Below are 24,057 nucleotides of genomic sequence, written 5' to 3' on the forward strand. Positions count from 1 at the left end.
TTGGCTCAGGTCATGATCCCAGGGTCATGGGATTAAGCCCTACATCAGTCTCCACACTGAGCATGGAGCTTGCCTAAGATTCTCTCTCTTCCTCTGCCCCTCTCCCCAACTTGCTCGCTCTCTATCAATAAATGGGAAAGGGAAAGAAGAAAGGGAAAAGCAGGCAGTGATTTCCGGAGTCAACTTCCTGGCTCCACATAGAGCAGGGCCAGCATCTCTTCTTGCCTGCCTGCAAGGGTCCCGAGTTGCCACCATATTAAAAAGCAACATGATGCCAGAGATGAGAGAGCTGTTTGTAATTTATCAGTATCACCACTCACATTTGTTTTATTCCATTTTGAATCCTAGGAGGAACGTAATACATTTTAGTAGGCTTTACATGTTGAATGGTTAAAAACTTCCTAGGAGTACCTGGCTAACTCGGTCAGTAGAGCATGCAACTTTTGATCTTGGGGTCATGACTTCAAGCCCCACATTGGGTGTAGAGCTTATATTAAAAAAAACAAAAATCTTGGCTGTTGTTTTTTTTCTGCAAATCGTTTCTTCAACACCGTGTCTCTCCCTTCCTGCCCTTGGTGAAAGTGTAGACACCTCATTCTGGAAGCAGTAATGTGTTTGCCCACAGATAACCAAGACACCCGGAGCAATCTGGACATAGCAGTTGGCTCTCGGCAACAGGCCACTCAAGGCTGGATCAACACCTACCCCCTGTCCAGTGGCATGTCCACCATCTCAAAGAAGTCAGGTCAGTTAAAGGTTTGCTGACAGGTCCCTTGGGTCTGAGTCCCTTGGGTCTGGCAGCTCAGACAGTGGGCAGAATGCTGAAAGACAGCTTCTTCTAGGTTCTAGAAATGAAGGGTAGGTCAGTGAACTCTGAAGAACACACTTGTGCCTTCTGTTTCTCCACAGGCATGTCCAAGAAGACTAACCGGGGCTCCCAGCTGCACAAGTACTACATGAAGCGCAGGACGCTGCTGCTGTCCCTGCTGGTAAGGTGACACCTGCCATATGCCCACAGCACTGAGGACAGGAGCAGCGTGGCACATGGGTGCACGCAGATGGCATATCGATGTCTCATCTCACCAGGCCACTGAGATTGAGCGTCTCATCACATGGTACAACCCACTGTCGGCCCCGGAGTTGGAGCTGGACCAGGCCGGAGAGAACAGCGTGGCCAACTGGAGGTCCAAATATATCAGCCTGAGCGAGAAGCAGTGGAAAGACAATGTTAACCTTGCCTGGAGCATCTCTCCTTACCTGGCCGTGCAGCTGCCAGCCAGGTGGGTCCTAGTCCTACCTGCCTGATGAGGGCCTTGCCAGAGTCCAGTCCAAGGGTACCTGAGTGGGAAGGAACATGATGTGGTCACTGCCAAGGATGGTTGGGGAAGCAATCTTAGTGGTTTGGTCCTCTGCCCTGGATGTTGACCCAGTCTCTCTGTGCAGTGGTTGGTTACACAGCATGGATTCCTGCCTGGGATGTCCTAATATCCCAGAGCCCAAGCAGGAAACATCAGAGCACATTCAGGGCCGCAGTCCTATTCAAGGAAGAAAGGAAGCACATGGAGGCTGTCACTACAGGGAAGCAGGCCTGGGGATCCTTTGGGCTTTGTTCCCAGAGGTCTTCAGCAGGCTACTCACAGGAGGTGGCCTGCAACCAAGTGTCCTGTGAACTCTCCCCGGTAGCTCTGCCAAGGACAAAACCAGTAGCTGAGAGGGGCCTCCCAGGCCCCTGTGTTAAATCCCACCAGGGGGAGTGCATCCACCCCACATCCAGGAGTGGACATTTCTTTCCCTTGAGCCCGAACTTGCCTACTCACTGCTTCCTTCTTCTGGTTCTAATCCAGTCCTCTGGATTAGGACCACAGCTTGACAGTGTTCATGGAAAGTCTACCTTGTGTTAGCCTGGGGTCATGACCCCTAAAAACTTGCATCCACCCTCCCATCTATGGATGTACCTTCTGGCCTGTGGCCTCGCCATGCCATGGACAGGCTGCTTTGGGGGCCAGGACAAGGGGGCGTTCTGAAAGCAAGGACTATAGAAGGGGATGTCTTTTGAATGCGGAATATAGGATAATTCCTGTTTTAGATAGTTCTGGCATTTTGTCATAGCCAATCATAGTGCTCTTTATTGTAAACACTCATGTTCAGAGTTACCAATATGTCAGTAGTGTAGAGTGTTAAGGGGTCACTTGGCATTAATCTGCATCCCTCCAGTTCAGGGCTCTTCCACCCCGTTACATGGAGGCAGGAGAGGCCATCTCCTTCACACCCTTTTTGTGCCCTAGGTTTAAGAACACAGAAGCCATCGGCAACGAAGTGACCCGTCTCGTTCGGTTGGACCCAGGAGCCGTTAGTGACATCCCCGAAGCTATCAAGGTAGTATAGCACGTGCTGGGGCCTGGGCTCAAACTGCACAAAAACAGAACTGCCTCCAGAAACACCTGGAACCTAGAAGTGTTAGGAAAACCTAGCAGCCTCAGTGGTAGAATGATGTTTCTAATTTCCTGTGTTTTCCACTTCTCAAATGAGGCATTTATTATGCTTACAGCAGAAAAATATCGAACATATTTTACCCTAGTTGAAATTATGCTACTTTACATAATATATGAGAAGTATTTCCCCACATTATTATAAGTGCTTTATTATTATCATCTGGGGCCATCCCTGAGATATGGGGTGGGGCCAGGTATTTCCAGAGGGCCCTCAGGAACTCCCTGTGCCAGACCATTTCCCTGCTTCCTTCCTAGTTTCTGGTCACCTGGCACACCATCGATGCCGACGCCCCTGAGCTCAGCCATGTGCTGTGCTGGGCACCCGCAGACCCGCCCACAGGCCTCTCCTACTTCTCCAGCATGTACCCACCGCACCCTCTCACGGCCCAGTACGGGGTGAAAGTCCTGCGGTCCTTCCCTCCGGTGAGCCCACGTCCTGCCTGAATCAGCCTCGGTGGGACTATCTGGCAGTGTTTAGGTGGAGACAGTAAGGACAAGCTTTATTTCCACTTGATGCAGGCCTGATGAAACGTCAGTCCATCTTAGAGCATGTCTTCACCCTGTTTCTGTCCAGGCAGTCATAGAAGACAGATTTAGTTCTGACTCAGATATGTTTATTGGTATTACTTGTTTTTTAATTTTAATTTGGTGTCTGAGTTACAGAAGGAAGTTGAATTTGAGTTTGGTTCCAGCAGTGGGCTTTTGGGAGGTCGGGGGATCCCATGAGACAGCCACAGTGACAGATTTGGTAGCTGACTCGTGAAGGCCCCAACACAGGGATCTGCTAGAACCTCAGCCCTTGTCCCCAAGCAGGTCCCCAGCAGGGAACATACATGAGCGGGCACTTCACCTGTCATCGCAGGCACAGGAGCCTTGTTCCTTTTGCCTTGTCTCACCCATCATGTGTTTCAAGTTGTTGGCCATTTTCCTTGCCACCCTCTGGACTTTCCGCAGTTCTCAGTCCTCTGTGATCTCCAGTGAGATGGTATCCCATGGGCTCAGTGACATCAGGGCTGTTCCAGGTTGGAGTGGGGCCCTGGGACAGCCATCTGTGTTGAGTTTGTTATCACCTTCCTAGAGGTAAGGAATTGTCTTCTCTTCCTGGAAGTCATTATCACTTGTCCTCCTCCTTTGCAGGATGCTATCCTATTCTACATCCCCCAGATTGTGCAGGCCCTCAGGTATGACAAGGTAAGGCTGTGCCAACATGTGCTGTCCTTCCCTCTGAGAGCCGTGCTGGGCAGTCTGGAGGGGGTCCTCAGTAACAGGGATGGGGCCTTGGAAGCAGGGCTGCCAAGCTGTGACCTGGTCTCTGAGCTCCTCTCACACACACCCCCACCATGGTTGTGGCCGGTGCTCATGGCCAGGAGGCCCCACTCACCCTGTCTCACCCTGAGGCCCCATCTGCTGTGCAGGGTGGGTGGGCCCTAGAAGTATTGCTAGCCACTTCCTTAGTCCCTGAATCTAGCTCCCTCGTTTCTTCAGTCGGAATCAGGGAGGCTCAAACAAAATGATGGAGGTATTAGTGTGCTTGGGCTGCTATAGCAGAGAACCACAGAGTGGGGGATTAAACAATGGAAATGTACTTCTCATTGTTCTGGAGGCTCAGAGTCGGAGATCAAGGTGCCTGTAAGGTTGGTTTCTCCTGAGGGTTGGTTTGCAGATGGCTGCCTTCTCCCTCTGTCCTCACATGGTCTTCTCTGTGTGTGTGTGTCCTAATCTCCTCTTATAAGGACACCACACTAGACTAAGTGTCACCCTAATGATCTCATTTTAACTTAATCACCTCTTTAAAGGCCCATCTCCAGACACCATCATATTTTGAGGCACTAAGGCATACAAATTCAACACATGAATTGGGGGGCACAGTTCAACCCATCACATATAGCACTTGTACATAAGATACCTAGCCACAGGGCCTGGCACAGAAACCCCTCCGGAGGTGACCACAGCCCAGAACCCACACTGCCCGTGCTTCATCCCAGCACCGGCCCCCTGACCTGTGCTTGAGTCTAAGTGTAGCAGCAACATCTGCCCCTTTCCTGTTCCTGCTGATTCTGTTCCCCACTGCATAAGACACCAGACTCCCCTGTGTCCTGGCTGAGTCCTTGCAGTAGCAGCAAGTGCTGTGTCTCACTGTGGTGGCTATGAGCACTGTGGCTGGGTATCCCAGGGCTAGCTTCTTCCTCCCAGATTGGCAGGATGCTCTGTCTTGGTCCATAGACCAAAGTGCTTCTAGAACTGCAGCCAACTTCTCTTGAAACACTGAGTCCTGTTTTAGCTAGGTAGCTGCCAAAGCCCTCCAATTCTGAGCAGGTGGTTTTGATATTGTGCTGACAGTGCAGAGCCTGCTTGGGATTTTCTCTTTCTCCTCTCTCTCTGCACTTTTCCCCCACTCACACTCTCTTTCTGTCTCAAAATAAATAAACATTTTTTAAAATGAAAAAAAGAAAGAACACACAAGAATAAAATGCTAAAACCTTTCCCAAAGCTAGAAGCCTCGGTGGGCCTCTGACTGATGACACTTCCTCCTTGTTCAGACGGCTGCCGGTTTCCACTTCCCTGTTGTAGTCTGTTGGTTACTGCACTGAGTCCCCTTCTGTGGTCTCAGCAAAACTGACTGGATTACCAGTGCATCATAAAAGGACATAATCAATGAACAGCCAGGTGCGAGGGCAGTATAGGGCAAGGCATGTGGGAAGGCTGTGGAGTTTCCACACTCTTCAGGCGCCTGGCTCTCCCATCCTCTCCACCAATTCGGAAACTCCACAAACTTTTATTTAAGCAGACTACAAGTTGAATATTCATAGTTTATCTTTAGATCCTTTTACTGGGTTAGCAGTGGGAAACCCATAGCGAGGAGTTATTTGAAGTTTGACCTACTAGGTAAGCCCACCCAGCCAAGTTGAGGACATCTGTCCCCAAAATACTTTACCAGATGGGAGGCCACAGACTACTGTGAGGAGGAGAGAAGCCACTCCTCCAGGAGTCTTCCAGAAAGGCCAGCACCTTTTTAAACCTTAAGACAGGGTAATTAAGGAATGCCTAGGTGGCTCAGTCGGTTAAGTGTCTGACTTCAGCTCAGGTCACGATCTCATGGTTTGTGAGTCTGAGCCCTGCAATGGGCTCTGTGCTGACAACTCAGAGCCTGGAGACCACTTTGGATTATGTGTCTCCCTCTCTCTGCCCCTCCCTTACTTGTGGTCTGTCTCTCTCAAAAATAAGTAAACAAGCAAATTTTTTAATTTTAAAAAAAGGGTAATTAAAACTTGGAGTTATGAGTAGTAGAATACAACTAAGAAGAAGAAAGAGGAAAGGTCCTTAGGATAGTGGCCATCGTGTGTCAACTCTTGAAGTATCTGTGTATTAGAATTTTTTTGGAACCTGCCCATCACTGTGGAACATTGTTCCAAACAACCAGCTTATAACTGAGTTTTAGTCCCCAACCTACTCATTCCTCGTACTTAACAACAGCAGAAATTGGTTGGAGAGTCATGGTTCTTAGAATCTAGGGGAAGTCACAGGGGAAACAAAAGCCGGCTCCTTCCTATATTGAAGACACCATCACGTGGGGCTCCATCTGCCCCACCGGCCAGCTAGCCAGCTGGAACTTGGCCTGTGTAGGTTGGGCTCACACATAACCAGACAAGCTTGCTCACACAGCCGGAAACCACTGGGCCTTACTTCTTGCTGGGTCTGCAAGTGCTAGGAGTCTACTCCTACACTGGGTGAGAGTGTCTTGTGGTGGAGAGGCGCCCAGGCCTGAGCTGATGGTGACCTTGTTCTCCTATAGATGGGCTACGTACGGGAGTATATTCTGTGGGCAGCGTCCAAATCCCAGCTTCTGGCACACCAGTTTATCTGGAACATGAAAACTAACATCTATCTGGATGAAGAAGGGCACCAGAAGGACCGTGAGTATTTGTCATCTTCCCTCAGGCCTCACCCCCCAACTTTAACCCTCCTAGGCCCATGCTGTCCCAGCCCATGGTTCCCTCTGCTTCCCATCCTTTGGTGGGAATTCTCACCTTTCAACACCCAGTGGGAGCAGGATCCTCCTCTTTCGTGAAGCCTTTGCTATCCTCCCCTCCAGATGTCCTCCCTGCCCTGGCACCATCCTGTAGCTCCCCAAGCACATGTGAGAGCCTCCTGCTCAGGCCGAGCCTCTCCTCACCCTGCGCTTGACCCAGTGACTCCATATGGGGGCGAGGCAACCACCCAAGGAAGTCCTCAGAGGTTGTCCACATCTTCACATCATCACACCCTTAAAAACTAGTGAGGCCCCCGGAGACCTTTGGTTTATGTGGGCTTTGGTTCTCAGTGTTAACCAATGTTAGACATGAAAACCAAGACATTTAAAAAATAATACAAGCCCATCACATATTAACATAAATAACATTTTTATGAAAAACGACTCTAAAACTCAAAAAGAGGAAGAGTGGTGTTGCTTTACAGATTTACAGATCTCTTTAATGTCTGTAATAATGCCACAGCATCTTTAGTAAAAGACAACAGGACTCTCATTCTGCTTCTGCATTTACCCTGTTGTTTGGTTGAAGTAAATGAGGGGAATTCAGCCTGGTACAGACACGTGGCTAGAAAAAGGAGGACCATTTAATGGTCTTTCTGGTCACTATAGGTGGTCTCGTAGTCTCTGCTGATACTGCACCAAACACAACAAGTGATAGTTTTCTTAAAGGTGAATTGCGATGTGGATTTGAAATCATGGCAGCGAGTTTCTCGTGCTCTTTCTTTGAAGCCCATTGGTCTACCCAGCACTCACTACACCCCCCACAGGATTTCACAGCATTCAAACTCACATTTGCCTGTGCCCCACTGGCCTTACCAAACAGAAACATTGTCAAGTGGTGGGGAGCTGTCAAGCTCACCGGCACAGATGCAAGTTTTCCAAAACTTTGTAGTTTTCCTTAAATGGCAGATTCGACTTGTTGATTTTTAAGAAAATATCTCCCATGTACCTAAGTCCAAATAACTCTATTTTTGTCTGTCAGTCACTCTTTCAAGTAAAAAATGATGTTCCCTGAAAAAAGAGATTAGTTCAGCCTGAAAGTCACACCAACACAAGATGCTGTTCCTTGAGACCACAGCATCCGCGTGCTTCACATACAGCAGGGGGCTCTGGACACTGTCCAGTTCATCACACACAGAATGTTAGAAAGATACACTCAGGGTAGAGTTCAGTCAGATTAGTCAATGCTCATCACCTCACCAGGGACATTCTTAGTGACACTGGCTTTTGTTTATACTGTGGGAGCAGAGCCATGAAGATCCATTGACCACCAGCACCTTGGCCAATGGCTTGTGCACAGCCTCGCAGGTGTCTACACAACAAGGAGGGCAAACAGCCTGTCAATATGGTTTTGACTGGGGGGAGCCTGCTGAAGGGTCCCAGGGACCCTCCAGGCATCTGCAGACCACACTCAGGATGTCTGACCTCACTGCTGGGGGACACCTGGACATCTGGACTGTACATCTGGCAGATGTGTGGGGTTTCCTGGAGGGCCTTCTGTGGCATGGCTGCAGGCTCACCCTCTTGGTTTCTCTGCCAGCTGACATCGGCGACCTCCTGGAGCAGTTAGTGGAGGAGATCACAGGCTCCTTGTCAGGCCCAGCCAAGGACTTCTACCAGCGGGAATTTGATTTCTTTAACAAGATCACCAACGTGTCTGCTATCATCAAGTAAGTGGCATCAGTCCTGGCTTGTGGGAATTGCATGGAGGGCCCGCACTGGTTCTAATGAACAGCCAGGGTTGGGAATCACTGCCCTGGCAATTCAAGTCTCTTGAAAGTATAGCAAAATGCACAGCCATGCAAATTTCAGAAAACATATCTTTCATTCTAGATACTGTCCCCTAACTTGAAGCCACTCTGCTCTCTCCAAGTTTTGAAGAGTGTTAGGAAAACCAGACTCATTTGTAACTCCCAATGTTGTTTTATTGATTTACCTCCTGGGCCATCCATTTGTGAGGGCTCATGCCATCCTGGGGCATCTGTGGCACTGCCAGTTTATGTGGGACGGGGCCCTGGAGTCAACTGGCCAAGTGCCTGGGAGAGGCCCTGGCAGGGGGAGCACTGGCTTCCTGTTTTCTCAAGTGCCTCATTCCGTGGGCTGTTCCCTGGCACCTTGGTCACCAAGTGACCTAGGCTGTGTGCCCTGAGGCCCTTTTCTGGGCCTGGTACTAAGTAGAGCGGTGATGCAGCAGCTTCTAGCCCACAAAAATAAAGGAGTGGGAGGTGGTGTTTCCTGGGCATCATGTCAGGCACCTGATTCCACTTTACCCTGTCATCCTCATCCTAGGGATGCAGAAAGACAAAGGGGCCTGCCCAAGGTCATGCTGCAAGTAAACAACAGAGCCAGCACTTGAGCATAGACCCCAGAGCCAACTGTGTCCCCTGTGTGCCTCTGACAGCAACATACACACACCCCACACAGGCAAGGGCAGTGACAGCCAGAAAACTCCACCCTGGACCGGGAAGAACTGGTCTAGCAGAGCCTTCAGTAGTAGCTAGAACTACGAGGAGAGGAAAGGAGAATCAGACAGGAGGGGCTCTGGGCTGTCCCCCAGAAGCCCCAGAGGCCAGTTCCTGCAGAGACAAAGCAAAGCATTTCTGTCCTGTTTCTCAGGCCCTACCCTAAAGGCGACGAGAGAAAGAAGGCATGCCTGTCGGCTCTGTCTGAAGTAAAAGTGCAGCCTGGTGAGCAGGATGAGATGGGCCTCTTCCTGTGGGTGGGCAGTGTGGGTAGGCACCGGGATCAGGGAGGCGGCCAGCCCACATGAGCCTGGGCCCTGGGGCACTGGTGTCCCTCTCCATAATCTGCCTCTGGTGAGCTGAGAGCTACTTCTCAGCAGATACTCTTTATCTTCCTTGTTGCTTTCTGTTTTTCTTAAAGCCCAGACACTGTCCGTGGCAGCCATGATTCTAGAAATTTCCTGAACTCCAGTGGAATAGGAGCAACACAGGCTGCACAGACTGTGGGCATGGGTGGGAGTGTCACAGGTGTACTGGGCTGAGGGTGCCCACACTGGCTGACCTTTCCTTGACCCTTGTTGAGCCACCTGCCCTGCCCAGTGTAAACAGTAGCTCAGCTCAAAGAAGCTCAACATCCACACAGGCTGCAGTTTCCCTGGTCAGCAGGCTCCCAGACCCTTGCAGCCCATGCTGCCGGGTCTTGTCCTGGAGGCACTGGGGAGCCAGCCAGGACTCCAGGGCAGAGCAGTAGATTGTGCTTCTGGGAGAGAGACCAGAACTGGCCAGGGAAGGACGGTGTGAGGGCATTGAGGGAACAGCATGTTCCTTCTGCCCCTCCTTCCCCTGGTGGCAAAGCCCACCTGACCCCACAGCAAGGCCTCGCTTTGCTTCCCAGGAGTCCCAGGACTTCCTGTGTCAGGGCCTCTCCTAGAAGCCCACTCCCTAGCCAGGATCTCTCCCCCGCTTCCTGGGTCTCAGGGAGCACACCCCAGCCCCCCAGGGGAACTGCCAGTTCCTTGACCAGGAATAGGCTTTCTCTTGTCCTCCCTGCTTGACATGTGTGCTGAGAGAGGGGAGCTACAGCCAGTGGGTGAGTGTAAGAACTGAGGGTGTTCCAGGTAAATGGAGGCAGGGTAGAAAGCTCCTGCACATGCCCTGTAAGAGCAGGCAGCTCCCCACCTGGCACTGGTCGGCCAGTGGGGCCCCGAGGAGCAGTGTGCTAAGTCTGTAAAGCTGAGTGTTGGTGTGTCCTCCTGGAGAAGTGTCTCCTGGGAGGTGGCAGCTCCTTTGTTAGATATCAGGAAGGGTCCAGGAAAAGACCACAGATCAGGGAGGATGGACCTGTAATGGCCACAGGATAAAATATCGGTGCCTCAGATGAGGACCTAGAAGCCCCATCTGGGGGCAGGGAGTCATTTTGGGGCTCCCTGTAACTTCGCCCTCTGTCCCTGCACAGGCTGCTACCTGCCCAGCAACCCCGAGGCCATCGTATTGGACATCGACTACAAGTCCGGGACACCCATGCAGAGGTGAGAAGCCGCCTGTCCTTCGGCAGTTCCCTTGCACAAAGTTCTCATTTGCTCCAGCACCCATGTTCCTTCTGTTGTTTTGCAGTGCTGCAAAAGCCCCGTATCTGGCTAAGTTTAAGGTGAAACGATGTGGTGTTAGTGAACTCGAAAAAGAAGGTCAGTGAAGAAACTCTGACACGGTTTGGGATCTAAGTGTTTTCTCTGGATGATGCCAGTTTTAGGGGGCATATTTAATTTATTACCAGCTCCCTGTGAAAGATGACATCCATCCACGCTGGGTCTGAGCCCTTGTTTAGGAATGGCACAGAGCTTATATACGGTGACAGAGACACCTGGAGACTGGCCCCAGGTCAGCCATTGAGTCCAGGAGGCACATTCCTGAGGCTGAGTAGCCCAGAGCTTTGGGGGGTGCCGTGCAGGTTACACAGCCTGGGTGGCTTCACCAACAGAAATTTATTCTCTCACAGTTCTGGAGGCCAGAAGTGCCACATTGGGGTGTCGGCCAGGCCGTGCTCCTTCTGAAGATGGGTAGAATCTGTTCCGTGTATTTCTCCCAGCTTCTGGTGGTTGCTGGCAAGTTTTGGTGATGCTTGGCATCTTCGTCATTCCGACCTCTGCCTCTGTCTTCTCAAGGCTTTCTCCCTGTGTCCCCGTGTCCAGATTTCCCTGCTCTGATAAGGGCACCAGTCATTGGATAAGGGCCCACCCTAACCCTCAGTAACTTGACTACATGTGCAAAGATACTATTTCCAAAAAAGGTCACATTCTGCAGTTTTGAGTGGGCATGAATTTTAGAATAGGAGGTGTGGTCCCCTGCCAGTATGGGGACATGCCTTCCATGGCCTTCCCTGCACTCTGGCCCCCAGGTCCTCCCAGGCACCCCAGGATGCAGACAGACACACACCTCTGCCCCCCAGTTCATAGTGCCCTCTGCTGATCCCAGGCACACCTGGGTCCCCATTTCTAATGAAAAAGGGGCTCTATCTTCAGTTCCATCTAAGCCTAAACATTCTTCAGAAGAGATCCCTGGCCCCGTGGCTCCATCTGCTGACCCCAGTTGTCTGCTGGGCCTCATTTGGCCTCCTTGGGGCTTTGCAGAGACAATGCCCAAGATTCCCAGGGTTCCAGGCAGGTGAGCAGGACTTGCCCTGGCCCCGAGGGCCTCTCCCTGCCTCCAGGCTAACTGGCTTCCTCTCCACCGCCCACACACAGGTCTTCGGTGCCGCTCAGACTCTGAGGACGAGTGTGGCACACAGGAGGCTGATGGCCAAAAGATCTCATGGCAAGCGGCCATCTTCAAAGTGGGAGATGACTGCCGACAGGTAGTGAGTGGGGCCAGGCCTGCCCTCTTCCCAAGGCTCCGGGTGCATTTAGGGGTCACACCTCACATGCTGAACCACAATCTTTGTTTCCCACGTTGGGTTGAGGTGCCACAGAGGAAACCAGGGCTTTCTGCCAAACCCAGGGGTCTCTCCAGCAGCTCCCACCCACTGCCCATCCCCTGGCCGCCCAGAGGGAACTGCCTTGGAGGACAGGCACTCCTGACTTGCATCCCCCACTAGACAGCATGGCCTTAGTCTAGCCCGGTGCCCAGTGGTCAGAGCCCAGCCCAGCATGGTATGCAGTGAGGCCAGATGCTCCAGACTCCTGCTTGGCCATGGCCTCCCTTCCTCTCCTTCCCTCTCTCCCTCTTCACTGGCAGGGCTGCTAGCAGTCATGTGGACTAGAGCACAGGAGGCGGCCAGCTGACCACCCCTTGTTTCCCTGGTCTCCAGGATATGCTGGCCCTGCAGATTATTGACCTTTTCAAGAATATCTTCCAACTGGTTGGCCTGGACCTCTTTGTCTTCCCATACCGGGTGGTGGCCACCGCCCCTGGGGTAAGTTCCCAGGAGCCCAGGGGGCGTTCCCGATGCCTTAGGCCAAGACAGGTCCTGCCTGCAGGCCTCAGCACCTGGCCCTTCCTCTCCAGTGCGGAGTGATTGAGTGCATCCCCGACTGTACCTCTCGGGACCAGCTGGGCCGCCAGACGGACTTCGGCATGTATGATTACTTCACGCGCCAGTATGGGGACGAGTCCACCCTGGCCTTCCAGCAGGTGACCAGTGGGGCAGCCCCCAGACCAGAGGTTGCTTGTGCTCTCCATCCCACCATTCCCAGCACTGCTTATGGGCCAGCACCCTGCTTCCCACTTTCCCTGCTTTTCTGAGTCCTTGTACGTTTGGGGGTAAAACAAGGGCACCTCATAACCTTCTTTGGGATTCAAAGGAACCTTGAAATGGACTCCCCAGAAGAAAGCAAATTCGTGGGTGTGGGAGGAAGGGGCTAAACCCCTAAGCCCCCAGACGCAGTCACTTGTCACTCCTGTTCCCAAGATCTGGCCTGCTGATTTGGGCTCTACCTCCAAGGCTAGAAACAAGAGCCCAGAGAACACCTGTAGGCCCTGGGGTCCCAGAAACAAGGCAGGAAAATGCCCAAAGGTCCTGGGAGGTGCAGCCTTAGGGCCATCCATGAGCACCTGGGCCCTCTCCACACAGGCTCGCTACAACTTTATCCGGAGCATGGCTGCCTACAGCCTCCTGCTGTTCCTGCTGCAGATCAAGGACAGGCACAACGGCAACATCATGCTGGACAAGAAGGGCCACATCATCCACATCGGTCAGCCAGCTCCCAGAGCCACCCTCCTCCTCTCCCTTCACCCCCTAGAGCCCAGGGCAGGACACCAATCCCCATCCCACAGAGGAGCCAAGCATGCTCGGGTCACCCAGCCAGTCAGGGTTCAAGTCCAGCTTTGAGACCAGAGCTGTTGGCCACTAGGCTGTGGGGGCGAGTAGCAGCGGTACCACAGTACATGGGGCACTCTGGGGTTGAAAACTGGAACCAGGGAGAGCACAGCTCATCTAGCCCCGGGGCCAGCCTCATCGCCACTCCAGCCTGGCTCCCCACCTCCATAACCTCTTTTCTCTCCTGCCTGCTGTCACCCCCCCCCCCCCCCCGCCCCACTGCCCCTACCATCTCCAAGAAAACATGGCCTGTGGCCAGCTTGTGGGGTGTGAGGAGCCTGTGGCTCCAAGCCCTGGCTGAAGCACGCCCATATCTCTGCCCTGTCATCTGATCTTGTCACGAATGGCTTTGGGGGTTTTGTAGACTTTGGCTTCATGTTTGAAAGCTCACCGGGTGGCAACCTTGGCTGGGAACCAGACATCAAGCTGACCGATGAGATGGTGATGATCATGGGGGGCAAGATGGAGGCCACACCCTTCAAATGGTTCATGGAGATGTGTGTCCGTGGCTACCTGGCCGTGCGGTGAGCCCCAGGGAGGGGCCAGTGGGGGTACCGAGACAGTGGGGAGGAGGGTGGTCAGGCACCAGTCCTGGGTGCCACTTGTCCTGCAAGATCCCTCAGAGGTCCCATGGGGCCGTCTCAGGCTCCTTTGTGGATCGAGGGACTGCCGTTCAGAGAGAGCAAGGCAGGTTCAAGAGGATGCCTGCTGGTCCAGGCAGCCTGGGCCTTGCCTTCCCATCACCACTCTGCCCACCTGTGCCAGTGTCTCTGCTCTGGGTGTCAGTGTCCACATTTTGTAGTCTCCTGGGTGTGGCCTTGCCTGGCAACACCTTGGGTTCCTCACTGTGAGCACGCCATTCACCCCTTCACCCAAGTGTGAGCATCTGCCACCTCCCAGCTGCACCCTGAAGACTTACTGTCCTGGCTTCAGAGTGTCACAGAGCCAAGGCCACACAGCAGCCTGAACTCCAACCCAGAGTCTGTTGGAGCCTGTGTCACGCCCACTCAGTGCACCTGCCCCACGAGAAAAGGAGGGTCAGGGTATGTTTGCCCTGCATGCCTGCGCTTCCTCAGCCAGGCACAGAAACCATGGCCAGAGGCCTCAGGTGGGCAGACCGGGACAGGATGCTCAGCCCATTCAAGGATGTGTGAGCAGCCCCCACCTGGCAGCTGCAGGGAGGTGGGCCGACACGTGCAGCTGTTGGGTGGTGGCTGGGCTGCAGGAGTGCAGGCAAGGCCACCCTGCTCAGGCCAGCCTCCTTCCCCTTCCCTCCCTGTCTCTCCACAGGCCCTACATGGATGCAGTTGTCTCTCTGGTCACTCTCATGTTGGACACGGGCCTGCCTTGCTTCCGTGGCCAGACAATCAAGCTCTTGAAGTAGGTCCTGGGCAGATGCGCAGGCCATTTGGGGGGCAGTTGTCCCCTCAAGGTGGGAGCCTCTCAAGTGCTGGTAAATGTGATCATTATCAAGGCCAAGTGCTCTCCTCAGAACCCCAGAGCAGACAGGGTTCCTGGTGAGGCGCTGTCACTGCACCAGGCTGCAGATGTTCCAGGTATCCCTTCATTTCTCAAGGATGCAGTGCCAGGCCTTACCTCCAGCCTGAGGCTGCAGCGGCTTAGCCCTAGGCTCTGCTGGGGAAGGGGACAGGCCCTCCAGAGCCAGCTGGGAACAGTGCCCCTCCCCCTTACAGCTACTCCCAGGAGGGAACAAATTCCCACAAATGCTAAGTGGTCTGTTAGCAAGACCGCATCCCACGGGAGAGTAGCCTAGAGGGAGCAGTTTCCACAGGTGGCAGGGGACAGCCCTGACACAGCCCTTGCCCCCCAGGCACAGGTTCAGCCCCAACATGACCGAGAGAGAGGCTGCAAACTTCATCATGAAGGTCATTCAGAGCTGCTTCCTCAGTAACAGGTGAGTCTCCCCCTTCCACTTTCCCCTCCGGAGCCCGCTGCCACACACCAATGTTCTCCAGGCACCTTGCGTGGGGCCACGCCTGGGCCAAAGTGACGAAGATGCTGCTGTCCCAGGGTACTCTGTACCACAGCTCCTGAAGGGAGCCCTCATGGAGTGACAGGGTACTGGGTTAGAGGGGCCAGGGATATGCTGAGGGGAACACCCAACAGAGGCCTAAAGGCCAGAAACCATGCCCACCTGGGACCCAGCCTGCAAGGCCAAGCAAGCTGCTGGTGCAAAGGGCATGCAAGGAGGCGAGCACAGCCCAGTGGGCTGGCTGAGGAGCAGAAGAGGCCTCAGCCCCACCCCTGCTTCCTCACACATTCCTCACGCTGCTGCCTGGGCAGTGACAGGTGGCCCAGGGTGGAGACAGGCCAATTGGCCATTATGATAGTGGAGCCATGAGAAGAGGTGGGTTCCAGTTCTGAAGGCAGAGCGGCTAAGCACCTGGGCAGTCGGGGAGCCAAGCTTCCCCTCTGGGAGGTGCAGACATGGAACCCAAGGAAGACGGCGAGCCGGCTGGGGTGGGCCTAACAGGAGCAGAGGAACGGGAGGCAGCTCAAGGGCAAGCATGAGGAACATGACAAGAGGGGTGTAAAAGGCAGGACGAGGGAGGTCTCGATTGTTTTGTTGGCAGAGTAGGACGGGCGTGGGTTGCGGGGTGTGACAGGAGGAGAATGAGCTGTCGTTTGCATGCCACATGGCAGGCCAGGGGGCAGAGTCACTCACTATGTCTGGGGACACGGAATATCTTTGGCTAACACTCCCCCTACCAGAGTGTGGGGCAGAGTGGTGTTTGGCTGAGGAGGCCCAGGAGGAGACAGCAGAAAGAAGCTCACACAGTCATTGTCACAGGTGGGGAAAGGGGTGTCCCTAGAAGAGAGGCTGGCAGGGAGGCTAGAGGGTCTGCAATTTTGCATTTGCACCTTCAGAGAGGAGAAAAGGGGCACTTCCCCAGTGCAGCTCTCCAGGCAGACATGAAGGACGCAGCGGGGAGAGGGACCCAGACCCGAGACAGTCTCCTTACAGCCTCCCTCCACTCTCCTTCCAGGAGCCGGACCTACGACATGATCCAGTACTATCAGAACGACATCCCCTACTGAGGGTGGAGCTGGACCAGCTATCATGGCCGCCCCCCAGCCATCCCACAATCATAGAGCTGAGAGAGCACAGCCCCACCCTGGCTGCTGTGCGTGGTCAAAGGGGGTGAACTGCTGGTGGCCCCGTCATTCCATCCATTGGAATTATTTTTATAGGACAAATAGGACAAAAGTCCACCATGCAGAGCCTGGCAATCCATTCCTTCCTAGTGTAACCCACATGTGACACGTGAGACTGAGATGACTGACAATCCTCTGGCGACACTCTCTGCATGGGTGTGAATAATTCGTTTGCACTGGACACATTCCCAACACATTCCCTAGGTACATGAAGTATTTTCTTGTGTATAAAAAATTATATTCAACTTAAGATTTAACCAATGTGAACAAAATAAAAATCAGCAAAAGTGTGGAGTGCCAGGTGTACCTTCAGCTGAGGGGTGATTCCTGGATATGCTGGGAAGGGAGCAGGGCAGTGTTCCCTCTCCCACCCGGAGTGCAGCCCACCAGGAAGCCTCTAGGGGCCCAGGTTAATGCACTTCACAACTGACTCATCACAGCGCAGATGCACCAACAATCACACTGCATTTTCCTGAACTGCTCTGTTCCGGCTCCTGTTAAAGGCCACCCAACCGCCCCATCCGTGTCTCTTGCCAGCACAGGTGTGGCTCCATGTCCTGCCTCTGCTCCAGGACTCAAAAACCTTTGTGCAGCCAGCCCCCAACAGCCACCTACTCCCACCCACTGTGACCCTCTAAGCAGATAGGAAGACCCCAAACTAAAAGAAGAGGATGACACAGGGCAACTAGAAATGTCACTAAAGTTTAAACAGCATCTTTAACTTTAAGCAGTAGATCTAGATGAAGAGAAAACCAGAGAACAATGAAATTACCAAAATAAAGCAAAAGGGGAAGCTGTGAAGGAGAAGCTCCAGTCAGCTTCCAGTGGGATTCCAGAGTTGGTGATAAACATAAATACTCAGCTTCAGGAAGCACAGTTGAGTCCTGAGCAGTATATTCAAAAAAAATATGGGGTGCCTGGTTGGCTCAGTCAATAGGTAGAGCATGCAACTCTTGATCTCAGGGTTGTGAGTTCAAGCCCTATGTTGGGTGTGGAGCCTACTTAAAAAAAAAAAAAAAGTATGAAAAAGCCAATTATGTAAGTTAAAAAATTCAAAAGGGAATGCCCGGATAGATTGATTAAGCGTCCAACTCTTGATTTTGGCTCATGTCATGATCCTGACGGGCAGGGACACTGTCATGATCATGTCATGATCTCACGGTTCATGCCCCATTCCTCATGCAAAGCCTGTTCAAAAAGCAGTCTACAGGGGCACCTGGGTGGCTCAATCGGTTGAGTGTCCGACTTCGGCTCAGGTCATGATCTCATAGTCCGTGAGTTCGAGCCCTGTGTCAGACTCTGTGCTGACAGCTCAGAGCCTGGAGCCTGCTTCAGATTCTGTGTCTCCCTCCCTCTTTCTCTGCCCCTCCCCTGCTTGCACTCTCTAAAATAAACATTTAAAATATTTTTCAATAATAAAAATATTTAAAAAAATTTTTAAAAAGATACTAGAAAATAGGGTGTAATTTGGAGAAAGATCAACCAGAACATAAGGGTGAGGAGAGCATAGAAAAAGCAGGATATAAACACATTGTAAAATGGTAGAAATATATTCAAACATAGTAGAAATATTTCAAACCACACTCCTTGAAAAGACTTGTCAAATTGGCCTTAAAAAGGAAGTCAAATGCAACATACACGGTTCTGGCATTATGGCAAACTATAGATCTTGAAAAATTAGAAATGCTATTTATAATACTGGGCAGAAAATCTAAATCTGTGAGCTGACAAGAAAATAAGGTCTCTTTAGAGACTGAAAACAAATTTAAAAATCTTAACTGGTGGTGGAGGAGAGGGGGCCGAATAAATCTGTTGGTTGAGCATCTGACTCTTGATTTCAGCTCAGGTCATGACCCAGGGTGATGGGATCAAGTCCCACATCAGACTCTGTGCTGAACATGGAGCCCTCTTGGGATTCTCTCCCTCTCTCTCTTCCCCTCTTGCCTACTCTTTTTCTTTAAAAATAATCTTAACAGGGGTGCCTGGCTGGCTCAGTCAGTAGAACATGTGATTCTTGACCTCAGGGTTGTGAGTTCAAGCCCCACATTGGGCGTGACGCCTACTTGAAAAATAAGTTAAAAGACCTAAGTTCTATAAATCAGTCTTAAAAACAATAATATCCCTGTTTTGATGACATTGGTGACTAAAGACCAACCCAAGAGCCTGATGCCTCTGAGGAGTTTATTAGGGAAATTTGGTCTACACTTGGGATAGGGTATACTAGAAATAAAGCCATGCCCCAAGGACCAGGAACTTCCTTGATGTGTTTGCAAAAAACCCATCCTGCTTATAGGTGAGCACTGGGTGCCTCTGAGATAAAGAACAAGGTATACACGTGCCTGCTGCCACCACCCCTATAAGACCTTGTGCTGGAGGCCCTAGTCAGCCCAGTCAAGCAATAAAAGGAAACAGTTTAAGAATCTGGAAAGGAAAAACAAAACTCAGAAGTGGAATTTGTGTACGTGAAAATCCAGATAATCGATAAATATCTATAGTCAAGGTGATAGGATACAGATTCATATACAAAAGTCAAGTTGTGTATGTGTACAACATATATCTCACAACAAAAGAAAACCGTATCATTTAGAGTTGGATCCTAAAACATCAAATATCAGAAAATAAATCTAATGAAAGAAGAAATACTGAAAAGTACAATTGTTGAGAGAAGACCTAAATGAATAGAGTAACATAGTCATGGATTGGAAGATTCAACATCCCACAGATTATTCTCCCCAAATCGATCTGTAGTTTCACTGCAAATACCAATCAAAATCCCAGAAAGTTTTATGGTGGAAACTGGCACATCTAAAATGTATATGGGAAGGGCGCCTGGGTGGCTCAGTCAGTTAAGCGCCCAACTCTTGATTTCAGCTCTGGTCACGATCTCAGGGTTGTGGGATCGAATCCCATGTCGGGCTCGATGCTGGGTCTGGATCCTGCTTGGGATTCTCTCTCCCCCTCTCTCTCTACCCTCCCCCTGCTCGTGCTCTCTCTCTCAAATATTTTTTAAAAATTATATGGGAATACAAAGGTCAAAATACAGCTATTACGATCTTAAAGACCAACAAGCCTAGATATCGAGACTTATCCATAAGCTACAGTAGTTGAGACAATGTGGTTTACAATGGAAGAGAAGTCCAGGAATAGACCCACATACATAAAGACATTGCAGGGCAGTAGGGAAAGAGTAGTCTTTTCAATAATGGTGTCACATCAACTGGATATCAGTATAGAAAAACAAATATAATCCTCACTGCCTGTGTCACATCAGACATAAAAATTCCAGGTGAAATGTAGAGCTGAATGTTCAAGGTAAAGTTTAAGGCTTTTAGGAAAAAATACAGAAGAGAAAATACAGGCTTGATGACTTTGGGACACACAAAGATTTCTTAGAACCAAAACCAGCACTAATCATAAAAGGAAAAAAACTAATTTCAACTATCTGAAAAGGGATGACAGGGGTGCCTGGCTGGCTCAGTCGGTAGAACATGTGACTCTTGATCTTGGGGTCATGAGTTCAAATCCCACGTGGGGTGTAGAGATTATGCAGACAAATCAGCTTTTAAAAAGTATTAAAAAAAAAAAAAAGCATGCCACAAACCTGGAAAGATGTCTGCAGTACATGTATCTATTCAAAGGACTTCTATAAGAAACTACTAAAAATCAGTTAAGACACAAACTAGAAAAATGGACAAAGAGCTGAAGAGGCATTTCACAAAACAGATTATCCTGAGCCATTGAATAATAATAAAAGGTGTTCAGCTTAAAATGCAAGTTAAAGCCACAACGTGATACCTACTAACTCACCTGCGTGTCTGAAAAGACAATATCAGGTGTCGTGAGCATGTGGAGCAACCAGGATGCTCCGAAGCTGCTGGTGGATGTGCAAGCTGCTATAACCACTTTGGAAAACTGACGTGTCCACTAAAGCTGAGAATCTCCTACTCTATGACCCAGTAATTCCATTCCTACATAGGTACCGAACAGGTGCAAAATCTGTACACCGAAAGACACAAATAGTAATGTTCTGAGGTGCACTATTCATAACCAAAAACTGTAACTGATCAAAATGTCCTTCAACAATAGATAAATAACTGTGGTTATTCGTGTGATAGAATAAAATGCAATAGAAATACAGGAACAGGGCAACTGTCAGTATGGACTACTCTACTCTTCTAGTATAGCAAACTAGAAAAAAGAACATCTCCAATTTGATAAAGATCATCTGAGAAAAAAACTCACAGCTAACATGTTAACGATGAAATATTCAAGACATACCCCCACCCCACCCCAAGGTCTGGAGCAAGACACGAGTGCCCTGCCCGTTATCACCACTTCTAATAGCATTGTACTGGGGGAGAGTGTGGCCAGTGCAGTAAGGATAGTGGTTGATAGATTGGAAAGGAGGAAGAGAAACCATCCTGCTCATGCACAATAACATTGTCTATAAGGTCCTGAAGAATCTACAGAAAAGCTCAGGGAACTAAGGGGGTTCAGCAATATCGCAGTACACAAGGTCAATATACAAAGGTCAGTTGTATTTCTATATGCTACCAATGAGCAGTTGGAAAATGAAATTTTAAAAAATCTTCACCAGTTTGAATAGCATTCAAAAACATAAAATACTGAGGGGCGCCTGGGTGGCTCAGTCGGTTAAGCATCTGACTTTGGCTGTCATAATCTCACAATTTGTGGGTTCGAGCCCTGCATCGGGCTCTGTGCTGACAGCTCAAAGCCTGGAGCCTGCTTCAGATCTGTCTCTCTCTCTCTCTCTCTCTCTCTCTCTCTCTCTCTCTCTCTCCACCCCTCCCCTGCTTGCACTCTCTCTTTCTCTTTCAAAAATAAATAAACATTTTTAAATTTTTTTTTTAATTTTGGGGGCATCTGGGTGGCTGTTAAGCATCTGACTTCAGCTCAGGTCATGATCTCATGGTTTGTAGTTTCGAGCCCTGCGTCAGGCTCTGTGCTGACAGCTAGGAGCCTGGAGCCTGTTTCAGATTCCATGTCTCCCTCTCTATCTTTCCCCTGTTCACTGTCTCTCAAAATAAATATTAAATTTTTTTAAAAAGTTAATTTTTTTAATTTTTAAAACAATTTTAAAAAATTAAATATCTAGGGCTAAAAGTAAAGATGTGCGAGACCGTCACACTAAAAAAATACAGATCATTGCTGAGAGAAGTAAAAACTGGACAGAGACATCATGTTTGAAGACTAGAAGACTGAAGTCCCTGCAAATTGATCTCTAAATTCGGTGCATTCACTTCCCAGACATTTTTATGAGAATTGACAAGCCGAGTCTAAAATTTCTACAGACGTGCAAAAGATCCTCACATCATAAACCATAGTTAAGTCTGAAATGGACTGGAGGTTGAAATGTGAACTAAGATACCATGCAAGTGGTGCCTGGCTGGCTCAATCAGAGGGGTGTCTGACTCTTGATCTTAGGGTCATGAGTTCCAGCCCCCACGTTGATCATAGAGATTACTTGAAAAAATAATAATAAAACTATGCAAATGTTAGACGACATGGGTAAGTTTCCTCAATAACCTAGAAGTGAGGAGAACTTTCCTAACCAAAATCCAGAATCAATACAGGCAGGTACAATGTTACAACCAGTGTATGGATAGCAAAAGAAACACCATGAACAAAGTAAAAGACAAACAGTAAAGATCTCAAAGTGAAAATGCCAACCGAGGAAGAAGAAAACCCTACAATCCTACATTTTTCAGATACGCAAATGATGAGTAGTTTACAGAAAAAGAAAGGTAACTGGCACTTAAATATAAAAATATCCTTAACTTTGGGGTGCCTGGGTGGCTCAGTTGGTTAAGCATCTGACTCTTGATCTCAGCTAAGGTCTTAGATCTCAGGGTTGTGAGTTTGAGCCCCACACAGGGCTCCTTAACCTTGATCATAAGATAAATGCATATTAAAACTGCACTGAAGTGCCATTTCTCACCTCTCAGACTGACAAAAATCCCCAGTGTGACAACAGGGGACATATCCAGTGATGGTGGGAATGGAAAGGGCAGGTCTCCAGCACTATCCTGTATGGAGCCAGCCTTGACCCACAATCCCATTTTTAGGAATCCATCTCAAAGACTATCTGGAAAAATACAGAAAAGTGTTAGCAGAAGGCTCCTCATTGAGTTATTGATGTAATATAGCAAATCATGGGAATCCACCCATGTCATTGCAGTTCAGTAAAGGGCACCACTTCTCTGACACTGCTCAGAGCCAGGTGCTAAAAGAGGAGCAGAGAAGTCCATGTGTTCACCTAAGAAGGGAACAGGTTGTGACTGGGAAGAGGGAAGAGGTTGTGACTGGATATATTTCACTTAGCTAAGGGGAAAAAAGAAGAGTCCATTAAAACAATCAAATGTTTCCTCTAAGGGAATGCAGGCAAGAGGGTAGAGGGCACAGGGATAAAAGCTAGACTTCCCCAAAACATCTTCTTTCATGGATTTGATTCTGTAATTATAAACTATAAAAAATAAAGACAAATATAAATAAAAAACTTGGAAGAAAAAAAATAATGCAATGCCTAAAAACTGAAAGCAAAAGAAAATCACACTCATGAAGATGGCTATTGTTTTTAATTTTTTAAAGTTTATTTATTTAGAGAGAGAGAAAGCATGAGTGTGGGAGAAGGAGAGAAACAGAATCCCAAGCAGGCTCTGAACTGTCAGCCTAGAGCCCTGTGTGGGGCTCCACCTCACGTGAGATCATGACCTGAATGGAAGTTGGACCCTCAACCAACTAAGGCACGCATTTTTCCTTATTTTTAAAACTTAAACCAATGTTGGTGAGGATGTGGAGAAATCGGAACCCTTGTGATCTGCTGGTGGAAATGTAAAGTGCAGCAGCCACTGTGGAACAGAGTAGAGCAGGTCCTCAGAAAATCAAACACAGAAGTACTAATCGAGCAATTCCACTTCTGTGTACACACCCAAAAGAAGTGAAAGCAGAGACTCAAATATTTGTTCACAGAAGCATTATTTACCACAACCACAGGGTGGAAACAACCCAAATGGCCATCTATGCATGAATGAATAAACAAAATGGTTAGCAACAAAATGTTATAATGAATGGCTAAACAAAATGTTTACACCAATTAAAAGTATTAAAGGGGGGGCACCTGGGTGGCTCAGTCCGTTAAGCGCTGGACTCAATTTCTTGCCATGATCTCAAGGTTAGTGGGTTTGAGTCTGCGTTGGGCTCTGTGCTGACAGTGTGGAGCCTGCTTGGGATTCTCTCTCTCTGCCCCTCCCCCACGCGTGCTCGCTCTCTCTCTCTCTCTCTCTCTCTCTCTCTCTCCCCCCCCCCCCCAAATAAAATTCTTTTAAAAGTAAGGTATGAGAGGGACACCTGGTTGGCTGAGTTAAGCACAGGACTCTTGATTTAAGCTAACATCATCCGTAGTCTCACAGTTGGTGAGTTTGAGCCCTGTGACTGGCTGTGTGTTGACTGTGCAGAGCCTGCTTGGAATTCTCTCTCTCTCTCTCTCTCTCTCTCTCTCTCTCTCTCTCTCTCTCTCTCTCTCTAAAAATAGATAAATAAATTTAAAAAATTGAAAATAAATTA

At 49.7% G+C, this 24,057-nt stretch overlaps 1 protein-coding gene across 1 annotated transcript in view; it reads left to right on the forward strand.

The window, feature by feature from the left end:
- PI4KA (phosphatidylinositol 4-kinase alpha) overlaps positions 1-16,763 on the forward strand; it is a 112,122-nt gene extending 95,359 nt beyond the window's left edge. The window contains exons 37-55 of the mRNA XM_006938723.5: positions 626-745; positions 910-989; positions 1,087-1,280; positions 2,286-2,376; positions 2,748-2,915; positions 3,630-3,683; positions 6,286-6,406; positions 8,063-8,192; positions 9,139-9,209; positions 10,441-10,513; positions 10,599-10,669; positions 11,726-11,835; positions 12,289-12,393; positions 12,486-12,611; positions 13,051-13,171; positions 13,661-13,820; positions 14,587-14,676; positions 15,128-15,211; positions 16,305-16,763. Of these exons, the coding sequence (XP_006938785.2) occupies positions 626-745; positions 910-989; positions 1,087-1,280; positions 2,286-2,376; positions 2,748-2,915; positions 3,630-3,683; positions 6,286-6,406; positions 8,063-8,192; positions 9,139-9,209; positions 10,441-10,513; positions 10,599-10,669; positions 11,726-11,835; positions 12,289-12,393; positions 12,486-12,611; positions 13,051-13,171; positions 13,661-13,820; positions 14,587-14,676; positions 15,128-15,211; positions 16,305-16,356 (2,021 nt within the window). The 3' untranslated portion in view covers positions 16,357-16,763. The remainder of the gene's footprint in view (positions 1-625; positions 746-909; positions 990-1,086; positions 1,281-2,285; positions 2,377-2,747; positions 2,916-3,629; positions 3,684-6,285; positions 6,407-8,062; positions 8,193-9,138; positions 9,210-10,440; positions 10,514-10,598; positions 10,670-11,725; positions 11,836-12,288; positions 12,394-12,485; positions 12,612-13,050; positions 13,172-13,660; positions 13,821-14,586; positions 14,677-15,127; positions 15,212-16,304) is intronic.
- Positions 16,764-24,057: the final 7,294 nt, after the last annotated feature.

Source organism: Felis catus, chromosome D3, assembly GCF_018350175.1.
Source record: "Felis catus isolate Fca126 chromosome D3, F.catus_Fca126_mat1.0, whole genome shotgun sequence".
Taxonomy (NCBI): domain Eukaryota; kingdom Metazoa; phylum Chordata; class Mammalia; order Carnivora; family Felidae; genus Felis; species Felis catus.